Source organism: Colias philodice, chromosome 18 (genome assembly GCF_061535455.1).
Source record: "Colias philodice isolate Cphi_HAF_F1 chromosome 18, ilColPhil1 Martin Lab GWU primary, whole genome shotgun sequence".
Lineage (NCBI taxonomy): Eukaryota > Metazoa > Arthropoda > Insecta > Lepidoptera > Pieridae > Colias > Colias philodice.
In genome coordinates this window covers 8529928-8554137 of record NC_143103.1, presented here as the reverse complement: position 1 = coordinate 8554137, position 24210 = coordinate 8529928, and the positions used below count along the sequence as shown (strand labels likewise).

The window sequence follows — 24210 nt, the reverse complement described above, 5'->3', positions numbered from 1 at the left end:
AATGTATAACTAAAAGGAAATGACTCCCTTGTAAGGAATTAGTATCCTAAAAATCTTCACGTTAACATCACAACATGTGTCAAATGATTTCAACAGCAGCATTAATATTTACCCAACTTCGAAAGAAATGTATTTTGGTTTCACAATACGCTCTCATATTGTGTTTAATGTTTATCATTCATAAATCATGCCTTGTCAATCCGTAAACACGGATGCTGCGGTCTATTTTGGAAATTCCGTTTTTATCTTAGTTCGTTTGGGTAAAATAATCGATTGTTTCCAATCATCTAATGGATTGAGATGAGTGCAGGAATTACATTATGTATTATTAAGTTTAATTTGAAAGTTATGAATAATTAAGTGAAACTTGTTTAGGCGCGTTGAGAGTAAAATTTCAATGTCGTGACGGAGTCATGGAGTAAGGCGACGATTTCGGTATCTTTGAATCTTGCTAAAGAAGTTTCACTTCTCAATTCATACGTTTGCTTGTTATTCTTGTGATGATATCATGATAACCGATACATCAGTTTCGTATTGAAAATAGACATACCTTTAAAATAATGTTACATTTAAAGCTGAAGAGTTTGTTTGAACGCGATAATCTCATGAACTACTGGTCCGATTAGAAAAATGTTTTCGGTGTTAGATAGCCCATTCATCGAGGAAGGCTATAGGCTATATATTATCATCACGCTAAGACCAACAGGAGCGGAGCCACGCGTGTGAAACCGCGGAGCGCAGCTAGTCATATTGTATCTAAGTAGGTAAGTTCTAAGAAATTCTGTAACTGTCTTAGGTATTTTCTTTTCCAATACAATTTCCTAACAAACGAAGTTACGCAATATAAAAATATTGTAACACAATATTTCTATCGATATTTGTAAGTCTTAATAAAATAGGTTATTTTTATATCTAAGAAAAGTATCTTCTCTAAAAAGATTACGTTAGCGACTGATTTTTACTTGACGAACTTAGTTTCTACTTTTATGAGACATTTTTATCTATTTAGAGAATGTTTTTGTATCGTCGCTGGAAATTTGAAAATTTCCATTTAAGTGTATTGCTTCTATATGTTTTCGCTTATGGTCAATATGTTCCATGTAATCGTATCTAATATTTAAGAATTACTATTTTGCAGGTCACCTAAACTATCATATTTATTTTTCCATTGAATACAATAGAATAGTTAATATGATATAACGAACCTCATAATAACCAGAAATCATTTTACCTAAAACTGATGTCTGAACGAAATATCTAATGCTAGTAAAACATTAACTTACAACATTTCTAGCCGAAACAACTCCTCGAAAATTACTTTAAAATTATACCCACCTACCATTTCAGTCCACGAACTGTATTTTCTATAAAATACTATGAAAATAGCATCTCGATGTTACAACGCGTGACTAATTATGCCAAAATTACACACTCTCCGCCGCTGTCCTGTGATTGGCGGATATCAAAACAGCGGACCAATAGCCTGCGAGGGCGGGCCTGCGTGTGCGCAAGTCTAGTACAAAGTATGAATATTCAACGGTTTTTTGCACCCTGACACTATTGTCTTCATTCACCTGTCTAGCAGATGTTTTATAGCATTTTCCTCATAGCCTGTAATTTAGTTTCGTAGGACGGTAAATAAGTGGACAAATTGACGGTGTGAATCATTTTTTGTTTGAGAGGGGGATAGTTAAATAGAGGAAATCTTGAAGATGTATATGACATAAGAATGCGGAATAAATCATGAGCAGAGATTATGTCTGTCTTTATTTATTTATTTATTTATTTTATTTATTTAATACAATAATACAATTCATTATAAATTAAATTAAACTGGCACAAACATAATCTCTTTAGAGATTTACCGCGCGCCAGCGCCGTCGACATAGAAAATAAAGATTCGATAATATAATATTGACAAACAAAAATACATATTAGTTATTACAGACATTCATTCACAAAACTAACAAAAATATCCCGCAACATCTAAGTACAATACATCTTTTATTTAATTATCATAAGAAATAACAAACGTGGGTAGAAACAAAAAATAATAATCTACATCTTATCGCAACTGCGGTCTGCACTCTGCACCCACAGGGTGTTGATTTTCGCTTACAGAATTAATTAATTGATAAATTGATTTACATTTTTACATACACAATTATATGTCAGTAGATAATGGATGTGTGTATTTTATGTATATATACACATATTCAAATACAAATTATGGCGTTAGTCTAAGATAAGTATACATAATTTTAGTCATGGTCATGAATATTTATCAATAATTAATTGTTCATAGTAGTTTTTTAGTTTTATTTTAATATTTTTATCTGTTAGTGTATCTTTAAGTGTTTTAGGTAGTCTATTTATTAAGTTAGGGATTACGTAGTTTAATGTTCTTTTTCCATAAAGGTTATTATAGCTTGGTAACTGAAGAACTGAGAGGTCTGCCCTACGAGCTGAATAATACGAGTGTTTTATTTTGATGAAATTCTCTGTAAAATAAAACCGGCCAAGTGCGAGTCGGGCTCGCGCACAAAGGGTTCCGTAGCAGCAAATATAATAAATTACAGTTAAATCAACCTATCTCAAAAACTATAAGAGATACTTTGATCAAACCAAAAATCGTTGAAAGAGTTAATTAGCATGCATCACCTCTATTTTTTTTAGAATTTTATACCCCGTAGTTATAAAAATAGAGGGGGGGGGACATACTTTTTACGACTTTGAGAGCTGATATCTCAAAAACCGTTCACTTTAAGAAAAATGTTTTTTAGAAAACTTTATATCATTTTAAAAGACCTTTCCATTGATACCCCACACGGGTATGTACATCGAAAAAAAAAATTTCATCCCTCAGTTACATGTATGGGGGGCCCCACCCCCAATTCTTTTTTTTACTATTTAGTGTCATATTTTTGTAGCGGTTCATACAACACATATTCCCATCAAATTTCATCACTGTAGTACTTATAGTTTCCGAGTAAATCGGCTGTGACAGACGGACAGACGGACAGACGGACAGACGGACATGACGAAACTATAAGGGTTCCGTTTTTGCCATTTTGGCTACGGAACCCTAAAAAGTGTTGTTTTAATAACACTAGTTCAACTTGTTCGTGAATAGGTAATATTTTTAGAAAAGAGAATAATTTTCTATAGTCGTCATTGTAAGTTGTTTTAAGATTACTTGGCACAATTACTTTTAGGATACGTAGCTGTAGTGAAAAAATGCTCAACTAATTGAACTATCGGCAAGTAAAACCGTGTATTTAACAATAGGTATCCAATTGCTGTAGTTTTTATCCCATACCTACCTATAAATTTTTCATACAAATTATTAAACAAAATAATGTAAACTTTATTCAGTAACAAAAATAACCCCAATCCAAACACTTAAGGACCAATCGTTAGAAATGGGTTAAAAACAAAATCGATAAGCATCCAGCCGGGTTTCTCAAACCCGCATAGCTCTTGAAGGCCTATACATAATACAATGGACTACTCAAGACCTTTTGTCTCACCGAGAGGCCCTTCTTAGTCCCCAGGTGAGACCTTTTAATTCGTAGATCTGAATCGTTAGGGTGCTTGAAATTTGTATGGTGGGTAAAAAATGTACGGAGAGAAATGTTTAAGGAGTTTTATTTTAACTATAGAATTTTTGTATTCATACAAGGCAAGTTTTATAAAAGTCATCAATTCAAGAAGTTTCAGTTCAATAGGTCACTATAATAATAGAAGGTAAGTAGGTATTTTAATTTTTATTAAAGATAAGTTACTCAAGGTATTAGTTAGGTACCTCAATTGTACTTAGAAAACTTAGGAACTTAGGAAAACCTAAAAAAATGAATATCGTCTGTTTAAAGTTTATCCTTATGTTATACATCCTGAAAGTAACGTTAACTAAACCAATGTACAAAGCGAAACCCCTATCTAATACTAAAATGATAATGTCTTTATTAAGCCCATTGTCTCATATACTTACTTAAGCCCTTATTACGGCTAATCTACATACAATGACGTATTTGCATGATATCTCAATTCGCTAGCAGTGATTTGAATAGTAAAATTTTACGCATGGCGTGTTCCACGGCGATGAGAAAGGCGAGCGAAGCGTGACTGTTGTAATAAATGTTTTGTATCAAATATGGGTGGGTTCGTGCAAAAAGTTGTACGTGTCCTTAAACTGGCTACTCACCTACCTGCAGCAGGGGAAATATTGGAATTGCACCCTTAATTTGCTCCTTAATTGTAATGTGTATAGGCAAGCAGGGGCAATTTAAAGAACAGCTGAAATTTCTCCGAGATTGTTCAAATATTGCCCCTGGGGCAGTTACGTGAGTAGCCGGCTTTAGTCGATTTTGGAAACAAAAGAATATAACAAACTGTAACTAAAAATATGTTTTGAGGTTTAAATTAAGCAATTTTAAATACTACCTAGTACCTACATTAAAATAACTTCGATTAACATCAAAATGACTTGGAACATATACACTATACAGTGCATAACGTAGGTATAGCGCCCGGCAAACTTCTTGGCCAAAAAGTAGCGTGGTGGGGGAAGCTTGCGCATATAAAAATGTACTAAAACTTGATGCGCAAACTTCCCCCACCACGCTACTTTTTGGACAAAAAGTTTGCCGGGCACTGTAACTAAGTGTAGTTTATTTAAATTTACCTTCATGAAAATGAAAACCTTATGCTCTAAGAAGGTACCTTCGAGCAAAGGAAATTACCTATAATATAAACAAATATGATAAGAAGTAATTTTTACAAATTATTCGACAATCTCAACACTCGTGTGTTCGTAACAAACAATAGTATTGCATGCTCTTGTTCTTAACTATTGCAATAATTCCGTTGCATAACGATAATGTTTAAATGTTACTGGAACAGTTACAAGGCACGATTGTAATAATTTTACTTTTAACGATAGCAAGTCTGAAATAAAGTTGAACCAGGTTAAACTTATATAATACTAGCTTTCCTCTAGCTTCGCCCGCGCAGTTAAAGGAAAACCCGCATAGTTCCCGTTCCCGTGGGATATTCGGAATAAAACCTATGTCCTGTCTCACGTCTCCACCTATATCTCTACTAAATTTTATCCAAATCGGTTGAATGGATTGTACGGTGTACCGTTAAGAAGAGACAGAAAGACAGAGTTACTTTCCCATTTATTATGTTAAATAGTAAGGAATTTAATATTTGGTAGTTAGGTACTACTTTACTAATACTACTAACGTACTTTTAAAACCTGTTTAAGTGAAACTTTGGTGTAGGTAGACAACATGATTGATTGATTTTTCGAGTTTTGCTTGAAAATAAGATTATAATGGCCAGTTACAAAACTTCTAGCGTTCTGTTTAGTTAATCTGTTAGTTAAAATTACAGATTTTTTTTTAAATATTAGTCCATTGACTATTTGTGGAGCAGTGGTGGCTCAGTGGTGAGACCTCGGACTTCAAATCGATAAGTCCGGGGTTCGAGACCAGGCGAGCACGCAGGAAATAAATTGATTTTTCAATATACCTGCGCATGTTGTATCATCGTCACTGCTCAAACGGTGAAGGAAAACACCGTGAGGAAACCGTCATGTCGAATAAAAAACAATCAAAAGTTCGACGATATATTATGATATCCGCCAACTTGCACTTGCCCAGCGTGGTGGATTATGGCCTGTACCTTCATAGGAGACCCGTGTCCCAGCAGTGGGAACGTATATGGGCTGATGACGATGATGATGATTATGTGTAACACTCATTAGTATTACACATAGAATATCTTCAATATATTATCTACTTTTTATTATTCGTCCTTTTATCAATTCAGCTATCGGTGATATAAATAATTCCTTCCTATAAAATGGCCATTTTGCAACTTAATTAAATTGCTTCAAATGCAAACACTAAGTCAACTAAGTTATATAGACTTGTAAACAAGTTGTTAAGTAATGTAAGTTTATTAAGATAATATTGCGTGGGCAATAAATCTCTAAGTTACCTACTATCTTAAGCTTAATATTTCAGTTTTGATTTATGCTTTGAATAGAGATTAGTTTCAATTTAGATTTCCTGCTTTGTAGTAAACAAAACAGTAATTTACGGTTTCAATATATAATTTATTATTTAATAATTATAATGTTATGTTTCAATTATTATAGGTTAGTGTATATTATAGTTGTTTTATGCATGATTTATTAATCATTGCCATTTTTTTTTTATGAAGGTAGATAATTGAATAGCGAAAAATATAGGTATATTTTTTAAAGAATAGAAAAACACGAACAATTAAGATAAGACGAAAATTTGAATTTAAATGCTATGCAACTAAATATCAAAATCTATAAGTTGGTCTTCGCTACTTGACATTAACGTATTATATAATACTATAGGTTTCCACCCGCGGCTTCGCCCGCGCAGTCAAAGAAAAACCCGCACAGTTTCCGTTCCCGTGGGATTTCCGGGATTGCGTCATTTTCCCGGGATAAAAAGTAGCCTATGTCCTTTCTCGGGTATCAAAATATCTCCATACCAAATTTCATGAAAATTGGTTCTGTAGTTTAGGCGTGATTGAGTAACAGACAGACAGACAGAGTTACTTTCGCATTTATAATATTAATTAATAATTATAATATTATATCTGGTAACTATTTTTTTGTAATTTGACATTCCTATAACTATCTGTAAAGTTATAGGTACCTACCTAATTTCCAATTTCCATCACGTAACAACGTTTTCAATACATTATTTATTACTTCTAGTTTCGCATATTATCATTGTAAAGAAATATTAAAGAAAGTTTAAAATTCACTGCCACGAAGTTAGACTAGGATATGCCAATTCTATGCAGAAACTTCACAGACGGCTGACGAGTTTCTAGTCTATAAATATAGTTTTATTACGAAAATATATTATATTAGATGTGTCCTGCGGTTTCACCCGCATTGCTCCGCTCCTGTTGGTCTTATCGTAATGATATTATATAGCCTTATAGCCTTCCTCGATAAATAGGCTATCTAACACCGAAATAATTTTTCAAATGGGACCAGTAGCACAGATTAGATACTAGCCAGTAGTTCCTGAGATTAGCGCGTTCAAACAAAGAAACAAACTCTTCAGCTTTATAATATAGGTAATAGAATAGATTGTATGTTCTGTGGCATAGTAGCTTCAAAATTGAATTTACCGATTTAAGTGTGGTCTCATAAGCGGAAATATGGATCACTTAAGATAATGACGTGTTTCCATTGAAACTAGTGTCAATACACCTAAAATCTCACCGAACATCTAGGCATACAAGTTTTTGTATATTAACTAACATTGAATTCTAGTTTTTACCATACCATAAAAAATTGTGTGAAAAAATTGTGACACGCCTAGCTTTTTATATTTTTCATTGAAAACGGACAAATCTATCTTGCAAATGTATCTTTAATGCAAATATGTCCTCATTAATGCCATATCTTGAACTCTAAAAAAATCCATATATTACAATACAAGAACTATCTTATCCTACAGTCAATATATCACTTCTATATTGCAAAATTATTCCTCTTTTTATAGTGTTAATAAATTAACTCCGACCTGCACTAGGAAGATCAATCTTGGATTATGTTCAGGTGATTTAACCGACTGTGCACTTGGATCTATGGATAATGTGTGAAATCTAACGTATATTATATGCATTTATTTACGTATATAGTGGTTAAAATACTTAGTTAAAAAACTCATGTCTAAAGAAATATTTATTGTTTTGGACTCACTTGTAGCTTCAGAGCCCCCAAATGAAAGAAATGATTAGTGACGTATTAAAACTGTTAAATTTTACAGTTAAGTGTAAGTTTACAGTGACGTAATAATTTAAAAACTTCTCTTCGATTAACAATTTTTTTTTCTACTTAATTATGTTTTATGAAGTTGTTACTTGTTAGTTGTTACCTATGCTTTTCGTCATATCTTTTTTTCATCATTTCCTATACATTAGTAGATATAACGGGATACATATAATATGTTTTCAAATCAAATACACACAAAGGACCAAAACTACGCTTAAGTAGTTTGAACAAAACTTAAACATAATTTAAGACCCATTATAATCCTGTTGAAATTGGTTCACCCGGTTACTCTAATATTATTATAAATTATAATAGAAACATGACACTATCTCTTACTAGGTTATTCATTTGGCTTTACTGGTGGTTTCTGGATAAATAGATTAGGTCCTAATTCAGATTATTGTCTATCTCTAAGCTAAATCTTAGCCTGATATGTTGAGCAGTTTTTGCGTGAAAGATTTACAAACGTCTAACAATCATCACAATCTTTCGCTTTTACTTGTATTTTATAAACTTAAGATTGGAAATAGTAATTTATTATTAATAGTTTTAAAGAAGTAGTTCGGGTCTATAGATAGAGTACCTATAATATATTCAATGCTATAGACACGGTGAACATTACAGGAATTTCTATAAAATAAAGGCAAATAAAAGCGATTCACTTCGATGATAAATAATTAAATGTGAATGCATTGTTTGTTAACACGATTTCATTTGTGTGCCTACTTCATTTACAAATTTCATGCAAATCCGTTCAGCCGTTTGCATTACTGAGAAACAAACATACATTCACATACCTATTTATTTCAATGTATGTATTTAGTTTATAAAATATTGTAAAAAATAGTAAATCACTGTTTATAAATAAATACGATATTATTATATCGCATAACCATTACGTAATTCGTCACATTCGTAAAAAAGAAATGGAATCTTTTATAAAGATAGATAGAACATTATCTTTATAAAAGAAAGCGATACGCTCCATTTCACGGCACATAGTAATGGTTTAAACAGCTTTTACAAATCTGTCCCTCAAGTTGACATTGATAAACTACTCTAACGTGGAAAACCGCGAAACGTAATACACTTACAATTACTTTGGTGTATAAATAGGATTGTTTTTATTTTATAGGGATAAGATAATTATGATAATACTAGGCGGAAGCACGGTTTTACCCGCAGACAAAATCATGAGCAAAACTTTTATCATTTATTTTAATATAAGCTTAAGGTGGGTGTGACAAACAGACAGACAGAAATAAGATACCATAAAAAATATACCTAGATGTAAATCTATATCATACTAGCTGTTTTTTCCTGACTTTGCTCGAGTTCTACCGGTAGGTGTATTTAAAAAAAATCTATAGTCAGTGAACACTGAGCATGAAGCTGTCTAAAAGTAAAAGAATTTTAACATCAGTCGACTTATTTTTTATTTAAATCATAACAAACAAACAAATATCTCTAATATTAGTTTAATAATTAATTATACCACACGGTAAAACACAACATAGTTATACTAATAACCAGCATCGGGTTTCGCTCGCTTCAACCACGAAATTCTGTAATGTGATCTAGGTATGTATTTACCTACATTCCTATATTATAAGCTGACGTAATATCTATTGTATTTACCTACATTATTGTTGACGTAATACCTAGAATATAAGAAGATGGATGACGATTGTTATGTAACATACCTATTTTGAAGTTATGTATTTTAATAGGTATTTATAATATCTAGTGTGCCACAAATATCACAAATATCGTCGATAAGGTACAGAAAATATTTTAATAGGCAGGTCATTGTTGATTTCCCCACTTAAAAAAAGGCAGGTCATTGTTAGATATCTGTGGTAATGAAAGTGCAAATTTAAGTAAGTTAAATTTATGTATTTTAATTTTAATTTAATTTTACTTAGTCTTTTACTATTAAATTTGAGAATTTTATATGAATCATGATTAAGTCCATACCATAATAAGGCGCCGATCACTTGACCGCTGGTCCGTTATAGATGTGGTCAGTTAATTAGACCACCGGTGATGATTTGTAGCATGTAATTATAGCTAATAACTGTGAATATGCATTTATTATTAAACTGGGATATTAAGGTTTTATAAGACAAGTATTTTAAGGAAGTAGGGACAATCTTAATGATGAAGATACAGTTTGTCAACTGTTGTATCGTGTCCAATATGTTAAATGCACTTATTTTAGGAATTCATATGCCTCATCAGCTAAAGTCCAAAGCTATATATAATTTTGTTTTCTAATACTTGATAATAAGGTATTCAAAATCCTATAAAGTATTTAATTATGACATTTATCTGTACTTTACAGCTGACACTATAAGAAAACTATAGGACTTATAAGAGCGTCATTACGATTAAAGAAAATTAAAAACAGAATTTGTTAAAATTTTGTATTTCAACTCAATAATTTCCACAAAAACCTTAAAAAACATACCTACACGATAAAACTATTTCCACCCCAATACCCAAAAAACGGCAATTATCAAAACATCGTACACCGTCGCCCATCACTATCGATACTGCCTCCCGCCAATCAATTCCATACACGTCCACCTGATTAGTGATGCACCGGTTATCGAGAAACTCGATATCGACTGCGGTGTCGACGATTTGACGTATAATGTTTGCATGTAATATTTACGTCTGATTACACTCGCTAACGGGCGCAACAAATTGAAGATTCAACGATTTAATTGGATTTGATGGGTATAAGTAATTTAACACCAAGTATTTTTTGTTAGATTCCACCCGTCAGTGGATTTTATTTATTTTTTGTAGTGATATATTTTTTTGACAATTCTTGCGCCTTCTTTCTGTCCTACATTATTGTGTCATACCACTACCTACTAGTTATTATTCTGTGGTCATACTATATAATATGTGGCTTTTCGCCAGCTGCTTCGTCCGCGTTTTCAATGAAAAACCCGCATAGTTCCTGTTCCTGTGGGATTTCCGGGATAAAAGTACCCTAAAAGTACTTAATCTGGGTCTTGAGCTACCTATACATAAATTTAATTGTAATAGGTTCTGTAGTATGCGTGAAAGAGTAACAAACATCCATCCTCACAAACTTTTGCATTATTAATATTAGTAGGATGTTTCTGAAAATACGAGTTTTTCGGATTCGATTTTATCAATTGTCACAAATTACAAATGACGGTCTATTGATAGATTATTTCGATATTGCTAAGAAGTATTACTTTACAATAATTTTAACCATCAATGAAAAGAAACTACCTATATAAAAGTAAACAACATTGTGTATAGCGTTATATTTACGTAAGTTACGATCAATCTAATGTTCAAAATTTCTATTGCATTACAAATGAACGGCCATAATTCTTCAAATCAGATAAAAGTTCGAGCGAGATTGTAGCTTCATTGAAAAATGTTAAGTTTATCTTAAAAAATTAGATGCAAGATAGACAATCACTTTAGTTAGAAAGAAATAGAAAGCAATTTTTAGTAAATATTTTGATTTAAATTTGGGACACAAAAGATTTTACTTCACTGCCTATATTATTCATAATTAAATTTCACAAAAGTTTTTCCCTGATTACATTTGTATACTCTAATTGAATTCAGAATTGGGCTTCAAATATTAGCCATTAGGACTAAACTGTATGGGAAATAAATTTAGATACAATGCCTAGAATAAAGTGTTTATCTAAAAATATTAAATCGACCATTGAAACAAATATTAATTCATCAGGTCCATATCCCACAAGAGACTTCAATATAACATATGTCTTCAAAATCGGTGGGTGGTCATCTTGCTCCGGAAGTTATCTATAAAATAAATAAAACAAACTGATAACAAATTGATAAGATTTAGATAAATTATCGCATGTATCACAAAACAAATTATTCAGAGATATGGGCAAGAGTGTGATATCTACAAGATATCTATTACGTAGTATGTCATTTATAAAATTACTAGCGGTCCGCCCCGGCTTCGCCCGTGGTACCTACATGTTTAAACTATCCTATCTCTCAAGTTGGATGGAACTGCACATGGTGTGCGAATTTTATTATAATCGGTTAAGTGGTTTAGAAGTCCATTGAGGACAAACATTGTGACACGAGATTTATTTATATTATAAGATAAATGTATATCCGAGTCGATCTAAATGTTCCAGTGTAGGTACTTTAATATCTAGTGTGGATATAAATAGGCCAAACGACAATTAATTATTTCTTGTACGTACTATATTAAGAAACTACCATATTCAAAATTGATATTTTTTGCCATAATATAAAGTATTTTTAGAGTTATGCTATGTACTTTAATTTAATCGTATTTGCAGCATCATAAAGTTACATAGTCCAATTACTCAATGTTTCATTTTACCTACTATTTTTGATCAAAAATAGTCGTCATGTTGTAGTAACTCAGGCCCCGGAACCTCAGACACAATAGAAAATGTATTGTGTCTGGGACCGATCGGGCCGCTTGGGGCTCAATGGGTTAAGCAATAACCAAATTAATCCTTATCATATAAACATCTTCTACATACTTTAAAATCTACATCAAATAAGTATGCTAATTAGGTAACTGACAAGTTCTTCAAATCTTTAAACCTATTGTTTATCATGAACTTGATTATAAACCACAGACTAATCATGGGCGACAGGCGCCTTAAGGTTGATGTTCCGACCGTCCCTCCATACATTTTTGATTACCTCTAAACACTTAACACAGACACTATTTCTTTAAAACTAATCATTTTATCACTTCTCTATAATGAAATGTGTGCGCGTTCGACCTTTTTAATCAATAATTTACAATATTTACTTAGAAAAACAACAGTAAAATACCGGAAAAATTTGACACTTCTACAGTAGTGTGCGTGACTTTTGCCAAGCGAAACACGACATAAAGCACGACATCTAGCGCATAGACTATATACTTATTACAGATCTAGCGCGTCAATGTCTAAACGAAAGGCGATGTTTAGACATTGACGCGCTAGATGTCGTGCATTCGCGTTCGTTATCTTATGCATAATGAGCATAATTCTAATAAATCAAAGTTCTGTGTAAAAATTGAGTAATTTCATTTCCAATCGTTCAAAGAAAATAACAATAAAATAAAATAAAACTAATGACCTTAGAAACTATGTTTTTTTTTATTTATTACTCATTATTGTTCGTCCGTCGTAGGTCTGTAAACTGTATTGTACACTGAAGGTAAATGGTACTGTAGGTACTTTAGTTCGGCGTCGTCGCTCGTCGGCTTGATATAAAATTACATTCTTGATTTCATTGACACGCGCTATGATTTGCGCGCGGAATTTCTTGTGTTGTGAATTTATTTTTGTATGCTATGCATTTTAATTGATTCAAATTGCAATGTTTCTCTAGTATGCATTTGAGACTATATTGTAAATTGTAATAATTGATCGTGGGTATAGTAATTAATTATTCTAATAACGCAATTAGTAATATATGTATTTTCGGTGGGATTCAAAACAAAAAATTGGCCCGTGATTTTTATGAAATTTCACCACATTGCAAATCACATCAATCATAGTTCATACACATGTAGGTATGACGAAAGTGATTAGTATTGTGGCTAACATTGACTCATCAGTTCATCACTGAAACCAGTGATAAATCAGTACCTATATCATATTGTGTTTGAATATTTTTAAACAATGATATAAGTATACAATTATTATAAATCGGTAAACTATCAAAGTAATCACAAACTTGCAAACATTGGTAAAATGTCCAGTAGTTTATGAGCCTATTCATTACAATCAAACAAACAAACAAAGTTTTCCTCTTTATAATATTAGTGTAGACAAACACTATGAATACGATCACGAATGCAAATTCGGGGATTTTCTAATTATTGCTAAATAATAATTGAATTCGTTTTGAAATACTCTATAATTTTTAGTGTATAAATAGACATTTATAATGTGGTGCTCATTTTTTTTGTACTGCTAACGCTATTGTAGGTACCTATTTTCGTTGTTTTATTTCAAGTGAACACGGCCATACAATTTTGTCACGAGCCGCCTATGATTGTAGGTACTTTTGTTAGGCTCCTTCGTCGTCCGCGTCGGCTCGAAAGTTCTTGATTTCATTGTCACGCGCTATGATTTGCGCGCGGATTTTCTTGTGTTGTGAATTTATTTTTGTATTATTATTATTTTTTATTTATTTTTTTATTTTATTGATTCAAATAAAATATTTCACTAGTATGCATTTGAGACTATATTGTATTATGTATAATTTATCGTAGGTATAGTTATTCTTATAACGCAGTTATATTTTCGGTGGGACAATTTGACCCGTGATTTTTCTGAAATATCACCACGTTGCAAATCACATCAATCATACACACGTATGACGAAAGTATAGTGGCTATAATTGACTCATCAGTTCATCACTGAAACCAGTGATAAATCAGTACATATATCATATTTTATTGTGTTTGAATATTTTTTAAACAACGATATATACAATATTATTATAAATCGGTAAACTACCAAAGTACTTCCGAATTTTCAGACAGACAAACAAGTAGTTTGAACACGCAGTTTTCTTATACTAGTAGCAAAAATCAAAACCATAATATTATGTTTCCCTACTATATTTTACTAAAAGTCCAGTGCGTCGAAATCGTAAATAATAATATGTTTTTCACCTTCCTGGTTATTTTCCCATAGTAAATAGTGTTTTAGGTTTGTTGTTGTAGGTAGGAATAATAATAATTATTCTTACATGTTGGTTATGAAATGTATATTGAAATAATTTACTTTTACAAATCATTAGTGATATAAGTTTTGAGTGAAAATGCTTGGATCAGCATAATATTATATGGTACTTCAAATACATGTTTTGATAAAAAAAACAATAGTGTAATAAAATAAAACTGCGTTTTATTGTAATCAATGTTGACAATTTTAAATTCCAAAATTATTGATCAATAAAATAGTTTACACCAACAAATATAACTTTTATTTTTATAACAATCGTTCATAATATAAACCGTAGCAGGTGGCGTTTTGAAGTTCTGTCTACTCATACAGAAAAATGGAAAACTTGTTTTTTTTGTAAACAATTTATTACTCATGTTGTTTGGCAACTCGAAGCGTGGTCGTCCGTCGTAGGTACTTTTGTTCGGCGTCGCGTCGTCGTCCGCGTCGGCTTGATATAAAACATTCTTGATTTCATTGACACGCGCTATGATTTGCGCGCGGAATTTCTTGTGTTGTGAATTTATTTTTGTATGCTATGCATTTTAATTGAATCAAATTGCAATATTTCTCTAGTATGCATTTGAGACTATATTGTAATAATTGATCGTGGGTAGGTATAGTAATTAATTATTCTAATAACGCAATTATATTTTCGGTGGGATTCAAAACAAAAAATTGGCCCGTGATTTTTATGAAATTTCACCACATTGCAAATTATATATTATACAATTACAATTACAATTATTATAAATCGGTAAACTATCAAAGTAATTACAAACTTGCAAAATATGCTTTTCCGAATTTTCAGACAGACACACAATTTTATTAGTTTGTTTTAGCAAAGTAGGTACCTATACCTATACGCTTACGTCGCGCGTCGCGTCGTCGAAAACGGTGCGCCCAGAAACAAACATACCTAATTCAGTTACAATCCTTTTTTTGTTCCGTAATTTATTGTATTTATTCTAATACGATTTTTTTTATTCGTCGGCCAGTTCTACTAGGTATAAAAAGATAAAATTGAAATATAATTATTGTAGCGACAGCCATATTATGTTACTATGTTTTCGTAAATATGTTTTTCACCTTCCTGGTTATTTTCACATAATCTTATCTTATATATAAAAATGAATCGCAAAATGTGTTGGTAAGCGCATAACTCGAGAACGGCTGAACCGATTTCGATCATTCTTTTTTTATTATATTCCTTGAAGTACGAGGATGGTTTTTATGTAGAGAAAACGTAAATATTATGTACCACGGGCGAAGCCGGGGCGGACCGCTAGTATATATATATAAATGAATCGCAAAATGTGTTGGTAAGCGCATAACTCGAGAACGGCTGAACCGATTTCGATAATTCTTTTTTTATTATATTCCTTGAAGTACGAGGATGGTTCTTATGTAGAGAAAACGTAAACATGTACCACGGGCGAAGCCGGGGCGGACCGCTAGTCTTATATATAAAAATGAATCGCAAAATGTGTTGGTAAGCGCATAACTCGAGAACGGCTGAACCGATTTCGATAATTCTTTTTTTATTATATGATATATCCCTTGAAGTACGAGGATGGTTCTTATAGCTAGAGAGCTAGTTAGTTTAGTTTTAGTGCAGTGGCAGTGTAAATGTTGTTGTTGAGGTTATGTAAATTTAACACTTTAGTTAACTACCAAGATATAAAGAAATGAGGATAGGACACAATAACTATTGGTTGAGGTATTTATAAACTCATAATATACTTTTAAAAAAATCACGTTTTAATAAATTTCTAGAATTAAATTAGAACAGCTGATTCAAAATAGCCTAAAAAATCTTAATAATAATAATTACGCTTCACAGCAAGAAGAAATGTACCATATGTACCCGCACAAAGTCGATATTGTGTTGCCTACCGTTCGACTCAATGGCTAGGGTTGTAACTACCTTTAATAATTATTACCAAACTAATAAACCGAGTGATGCGAAATAACCATAATTCTTTTAGAGTTTGATAAAATGATCAGGCAGGTATTTTCTTTAATCCTCTGAATTCTCGGTTACTAAATTGTATCGTTGAAATTATTCTTAATCGCGTAAATTTAATAAATAATCATATGGAAAACACTTTTCATTTGTTTTTTTACTTTCACGCCCAACTACTATACAATAATTACGTTGTTTCGGTATTTTGACGAGAAAACGCAGGAAACATCCGTTGTATCATTTTAGATAGATTGTATATTTTGTATCTGTAGAATTGAAATCAAAGCTATGTATATGTTGTCTCCATTCTTTTCTTATCGGATTGTTGATCCCAATGCGAATGCGTCACTTAAATTTTATAAAAGACAATTAAGAACATCAAAAATAAAGTGATACGTAAATATTTCACAGTGCAATATATTATGTAATTAATAATAATTATATATTTATGAAAAAATAATTACATCAGATTTAATAATAGCAATTGTTTTGAATGTACATAATATGAATAAATGATTACATCATAATAGTAATAATCACAATTGTTTTATTTCCCATTTGTTGCAACCCTAGCATATTTTCATGTAGCAGCAGAAGTACCTACACTGGCGGCGCGGCGGCATCGTGCGACATCAAAGGCATTGCCTTACTAGGTAAGTTTATAATGACTCATTTCTTTTATTATATAATTTACGTTTTACTTTTACAGAATCCGATTCAATGGATTATGAAGACGAGTCACACAACGCCATACGATAGTGATGATGAATGAACATTTCAATAAATGCATGCGTGTTTTTTTATGTTGTTTTGTAATTGTTAATTGTTTCTTAAATAAAGAAATAAACTAAATATTTAAATGATGATTTGTTATTTGCAACACAACTTTATATTTGAGATTCTTTACAAATGTATATTTAGTTTTGTATCATCAAATTTATAAATTTTATTCCATAGTTTTCAAAATTAAATGTAAATGACCATAAAAACATTAATAAAGTAAATCATTGATGTAAGGTCAGGGAACGTAATACATATATACATCTGACCATGTAGAAGCTAAGTCTTGTTGACTGCTGAAGTCTGTAAAGTTTTGTTGTCTGCTGAAGTCTGTACGCAATGAAAATATCTGCCGTTTCGAAAATAAGTTTTTAAGACCCTAATAAATAAAATATATGAATGGCAGATCTGGTCAAATACTTTCAAAATTGTATTTTTTTCAGCACTTTCATAAGTGTCTGCCAGAATGTTATCCGCGTGATAATGGTCTGCCATTGTTATTTTCCGATAGTAATAATAATCTATTTTCAAATATCAAAATGGCAGACGTGGTCAAATGGTTTCAAAGTTCGCCAAAAATTTCCACCTGTCTTACCTAAGCGCGCGCCCCGTCCACCACTCTGGGCTTAGTGACTCCTCATCTCATGTATAGTAGGTATAGGGGAATCAACACACAAAAATCCAGGTCTGGTCAAATACATACAGGTAGCTTTGCGCTAGCTCTCTAGCTATTACTTCTTATGGAGAGAAAACGTAAACATGTACCACGGGCGAAGCCGGGGCGGACCGCTAGTAAATAATAAAATAATAAATAGTGTATTAGATTTGTTATTGTATCTTGTATACCTACGAATAATTATTCTTACGTCTTGTTGGGAAATGTTCAAATACCTACCTATTGAAATAATTTACTGTTACAAATCATTAGTGTTATTAGTTTTGAGTGAATAGGCATGGATCAGAAATTCAGAATATAATATGCTACTAACTACTCAAATACATACATGTTTACACAACAAACACCACTGACCTCTATAACTATAAGTTATAGAGGTCAGTGACCGTCAGTGACAAACACTATGGATACCTACGCTCGCGAATGCAAATTCGGTGATTTACTAATTATTGATACCTAGTCATTGAATTCGTTTTGAAATAGCCTGTACTTTGTAATTTTTAGTGTTATAGACATTTATAAAATGTGGTGCTCATTTTTTTGTAATAAATCATCCCGAACGCTATTGTATTTTCGTTGTTTTATTTCAAGTAAACACCTATACAATTTTGTCACGAGCCGCCTCTGGCCTCTGGGTGAAATAAACAAGTCAAATGATTTTTGTTCTAATTGTATTTTGGTAGTAGTTTGTTTAGAATTTACATTACCATTGTTTAATTTTTATTTTGTATTTGCAGTAAAATAAAAAGATGAAAAACTTCATTAGGTATATTGTACGACAGCTCACTCTGAATCGCGCTAGCGAAATTTTTTCGTTACAGAGCACATATACAACTTTCGGACAATCTTCATTGAGGCCGGCCGGCAAATCGAGTATGTCGAGAAACTTCACTTATTCGATGGAGGTATTCTACCTTCCTTCCTCCACAGTTGTGGGACCCCGACGTGCATTGAACACGCAGCTTTCTGATACTAGTAGCTAAAATCAAAACCACAGATATGTCTGTGATCAAAACCATAATAATATTTTTTACCTATTATTTTACTAAAAGTCGAGTGCATCGAAATCGTAAATATGTTTTTCACCTTCCTGGTTTTTTTTCCATAGTAAATAGTGTGTTTGATTTGTTGTTGTATGAATAATTATTCTTACTTGTTGGTTATGAAATGTATATTGAAATAATTTACTTTTACAAATCACTAGTGATATTAGTTTTGAGTGAAAATGCTTGGATCAGCATAATATCATATTTGCTACTTCAAATACATGTTTTGATAAAAAAAAAACAATAGTGTAATGTAGGTAATAAAATAAAACTGCGTTTTATTGTAATCAATTTTGACATTATTTATTTCCCAAAATTACAACAAAATAGTTTACGCCAACAAATATAACTTTTATTTTTATAACAATCCTACTTGTTTTACATTCACGCCATCTAGACTTAAATCTTTATCATTTTTGTATACGTCTGTGTGTGTAAACGACCCTGTATGCAATGACAGATGTTATAATGCATTTTTTTACCGAATTGGGTGGATTTTAAGGCAATGATATGACATATTTCAATAAAATATAATATTCAGTAACCGCCATGACTATTCCTACGACCTTAATCTTTTCCAATTACGCAAAAACTCAAATAAACTAGAAATGTAGAATTCAGCGCCATCTAGCGGGATATTGGCTGGGAACAGATCGTAGCAATCACCTTAATACATTTCCGTTCAGAAAACAATCATACCTACAACAAACATTACTTTTGTAATTATAATATGTTTGTCTGCGAATGCGTAGGATGGACATATTGTGTCTATGCATTAATTTCTTTAATGGTTACCATCCTGTTGTAGTATTGTGTACAATTATTATAGTATCAAGTTGTATTGTGACAGTTTAATTGCTGTAGTCTGATGCTTATGATAAAAGAGCTGTGTGTGAATAATGCTGTACTCGTATGTTTTTGATCAAAGAGTTGTGTGTGAAATAGTTGTGTTCAAAATATTAGTAAAACGCACTTTGATCAGAAAGATTAGTATCATCAGTGATTTACACATGTGTTTGTACCTATATTATATAGTATGATGAATTTTTTGCAGCCATTAAAAAAATCAGAAAAGACCTGTAATTTCGGAATTTCTCTTATTACATACATCCTTAAAGAAATATCTTAAAATCGTATCCAAAAACAAACTACTATTCTCCTACAGATTTTTCTTGTTGTTAACTATACTAATAAGAACAATTTTGTCAACAGGCACAAAAGAAAAGTCACCAATCTGTTGCCTTCAAAGTCGACAGCGCCGAGTCAAAGTTCAGGATCGCAGAGACGAGTTCCACCACCAGCACCGTTGTACGAGGATCTGCAGGACCTGCCTCGGAGACCACCCTTACCGCAAAGGCCTGACATAGAACCTCAGCTTGAGGTGAATATTAATCTTGATAGACTATACCTATATTATAGTAGTTTTTGTTACGGACAATGTACTTTTCGCGAATATCCTGGGGCCTTAGACAAAGTAACAATTAAAAAACGATAACGAAGTTAGAAAAGGCAAAAATGTATGGGATTGACATACAGGTAAATTAGCTTGGAGAAATTTTTGCGTTTGTAGTAGTGTATGGTCAGCAAATAAAATAAAACAACATTTTATTTTTAGTTTTTATTTTATATATATAAGGGATTTTAAATTAAACTATATGTGTTTCTCCTCTGAAAAAGATGAGACTTTATTTTAATATTTGCACATTTAACATACATATAACTTTTACATTAACAATGTTACTAAAATGAAAAATTTACTAACCTGAAAAAGAAACGACATTTAAAGTTTAATTCTTTAGTTTGAGAAGTCAAAGGCTTGCCTCGACCATGTTTTAACACTGGAGCCATTTTGAATTAACAATATAAAGTTACAACACTTACACACAAATTAAACACTAGTTATGGCCCTGCCTTCATACAAAACTGCTGAATACGCCGTTCGCACGGGAATAGAATGTGGATGCGATTTCCCTTAGTTAGCATCCAAGCTTACGTCTTTATAATTATTAAACTGTATAAATTCATTCTTTAACTCCGGTCTGCATCGTGCAGACATGGGTGTAAAAGTCTCATTTTAGCTATTAAATGTAGTTTTTAAGTACATCTGAGTTTTCATTTGGGGCCTCCGGCTGCGGGACATGTAATTCACTTCAACAAATATTATAACAATAATAACAAATAATAACAACAATCAACAAATACAAAATTTATCAATTAAACTACGTACATAATAATTATAATTTTTGAATGAAATGTGTGCTTTATGTTCTAACGTTACCAAACGACTGCACGTGGCACCTGCGGACAGCGTAAACTGGTTTATTCTGGTTTTGTGCGTGTTTCCACTTTCCACTATCAAGTGACGATTTCTTTATTTGTTTTGTTTCGTAATTATTATGGTCAAATATTAATTATGAAACAAATTATTATGGACACGATATTTTATTGTTTCACGGTAGTCGCCTTGTCTCCAATTTCTCAAGGACGTAAAATTGAATGATATATTTTTTTTTATAAAGTCAAAACCATTTTCTTTCAAATAAAAACTTGTTTTTATTGAAAACAAAAGTGTTGCTAGGAATAAGTATAAAATTAAATAGTAATGTTAGGATATCGAAACATTTTTGTATAGGCCAGAACGATATAGTGGAAACGCGCTCTAAGATCTGAGTAATATACACACCACTACATATGCAAAAATTTCTCCAAGCTAATTTACCCGTACGCCGCGTTAGATCACGTGGTCTATCTAATGTCAATCCCATACATTTTTCCTTTTCTAACTTCGTTATCGTTTTTTAATTGTTACTTTGTCTACGGGCCCTGATATTGTTAAATATTATTTTCATATCGTATTTATGATTGATAAAAGGTTTCGCAACAGTTGAAGACGTAGTTACAGTTCAAAAAATTGTATAATGAAATTATCTTAAATATAAAAATGAATCGCAAAATGTGTTGGTAAGCGCATAACTCGAGAACGGCTGAACCGATTTCGATAATTCTTTTTTTATTATATTCCTTGAAGTACGAGGATGGTTCTTATGTAGAGAAAACGTAAACATGTACCACGGGCGAAGCCGGGGCGGACCGCTAGTTTAAAATAATTGTATACACATCATTAATCATCTAAATAGTTTGTTTTCAGTTTCAGTTAAGCAAAGTAACACTTTGTGTGAATAACTGAATTAAATTTTAAAAAAAGTAACTTTAAACTTTAAATTCTATAAAAGTTGTTATGCTCTACATATTTGAATAATCTTATTAACATGTTCCTTTTCATTTACAGATGGTAGAAACGAAACGACCGAACTGCCAAGGGCGCGTGTTCGTCTGCGGTACAGGCGGGTCATGGCGAGGTGGTAACCCGTGTGGAAACGCATGCAATGCACCAGTTTACGAAGAACTTCCTCACAGATCTGATGACTCAGTGCATAGCGACGATCATTTCGCGGAAGACGAGCTAAGTCTAGTTGGTGACGTGCTCCCCTGTCGAACGTGTTCTCGACCGCCTCCACAGTCCTTGCCCCATCGGCCAAGACAGCATCGGTTGGATCGACGACCGAAGTCTCTAGAAAGACGGCGGGCGCACAGGATTCCAAGACACGTACACCCGCCGGATCCATCAGAGTTCCATGAAGGAGTACTTCTAGATGCCTTGTTACGACTGTATCCTCAAGTTGGTACGGTGGGCGCAAGGCCGGCTGGTCCGATGCCTATGAGCGCTGGTGGTGCCTGGCCTGGTGGTGAACTGCCCGGGATAGCTTGCTGGAGAGGGCCAAGAGCTTCTCCGAAACCGCCAAGCGGAGATTCGTCGTTCGGCTCTGACTCCGGCTACAGTAACAATACTTGTGGAACGTGCGGCACAAGAGCCTCCTCTAGACATCGTTTATCAGCTGAAATACCTTTATCATGAGGTGCGAGCTTGGACTATAATGGTCGAGTGCCATAAACCTGTTCGAATTCATAAGCATTTATTAGTTATATTCCTCACGGCCTATTTCTAACGACGGCCTCAGCCTTCTTCGATAATAGTGATATGTCCTTTAAGACTTTCCTTGTAGTGTGACAGTTTCTATGGATTTGTACAAAAGAGGTATTAATTAAGTAGGACCCTTCCTGTGCTGTTCTTCAACTAGAGTCCTTGTTAAAATTATTTACGTTTAAATATTTTTGTACAAATATGTCTCCCTAAATACGATAGATATAGTTTCGTCCTTTAAGTAATTTCGAGCTAGTCCTAAATTTATTGCAATGATTATAAAATTATTAAAATTTAATTTTATGTGAAGCGAATGAAATAACGGTTATATTGATTCACGGGATTTGTAGATATTGTATAAAAGTAGATGATAATTAAGTTAGAATAGCGAGTTGAATTTTATAATCATATCACGTTTAAATATGTCGCATAAATCACGATTTCCTTTCGAATACTTCCTATCAATGTAGGTATTTCTATCACTGGTGCTAAAAGCATAATATTTGTAATTGTTTAATTCTGCCGTTCCAAAATTATAGTTACTACAATACGAATAAAGTACATTTTTTTATAAACTGCACAGTATGTATTACGAATAAATTGCTTGATCATAGCCAATTTAAATTTATATTGCTCTATCGAAAGCCTAGCCGAGTTTTAATTTTCAACGAAAAATAATGTTTTTCTCTCCTAAAAATGTAGAAAATGTGAAATTATTTTATAATGTATATTATCCAAAATTATTGTTCTTGTTTTCTGTTTATATTTAATTTAAGCGATATTTATTTTTATATAATTGTTTGGAATTGTAAATTTTCGCATTATCATTATTGTATGGGGCAACACTGTCCCGTTTATCAGAAGAACACAATAAATGAAAAATAAATACATTTTTGAAGAACTTATGCATTTTATTTCACTAATTTTCATCGTTGAATTGAATGACACTACAAGTTACAACATGAGGGTCAGTTTTCAAACAAAGGGCATTGAATTTTATTTAAGTATAAAGGTTTTTAAAATAAAAATACATACATATTTGAATTATAGTTCTGAGTGCATTTATTAGAATTGTATTTATATTGAAATCTGAATTCAAATTGAAGGAAATTATTTAGTCATATTATGGTCATTAAATAATTATTTGTAGCACAAACAATTTTTAATAAGCAAT

General features: G+C 32.3%; 1 protein-coding gene across 2 annotated transcripts in view; it reads left to right on the top strand.

The window, feature by feature from the left end:
- pxb (putative Hedgehog signaling attenuator pxb) overlaps positions 1 to 23937 on the top strand; it is a 199067-nt gene extending 175130 nt beyond the window's left edge. For both annotated transcript variants that reach the window (XM_089706718.1, XM_089706717.1), the window contains 2 exons: positions 20267 to 20435; positions 22344 to 23937. In XM_089706718.1, coding sequence (XP_089562844.1) covers positions 20267 to 20435; positions 22344 to 22970 — 796 coding nt within the window. In that variant the 3' untranslated portion in view covers positions 22971 to 23937. The remainder of the gene's footprint in view (positions 1 to 20266; positions 20436 to 22343) is intronic.
- The last annotated feature ends 273 nt before the right edge of the window (positions 23938 to 24210 follow it).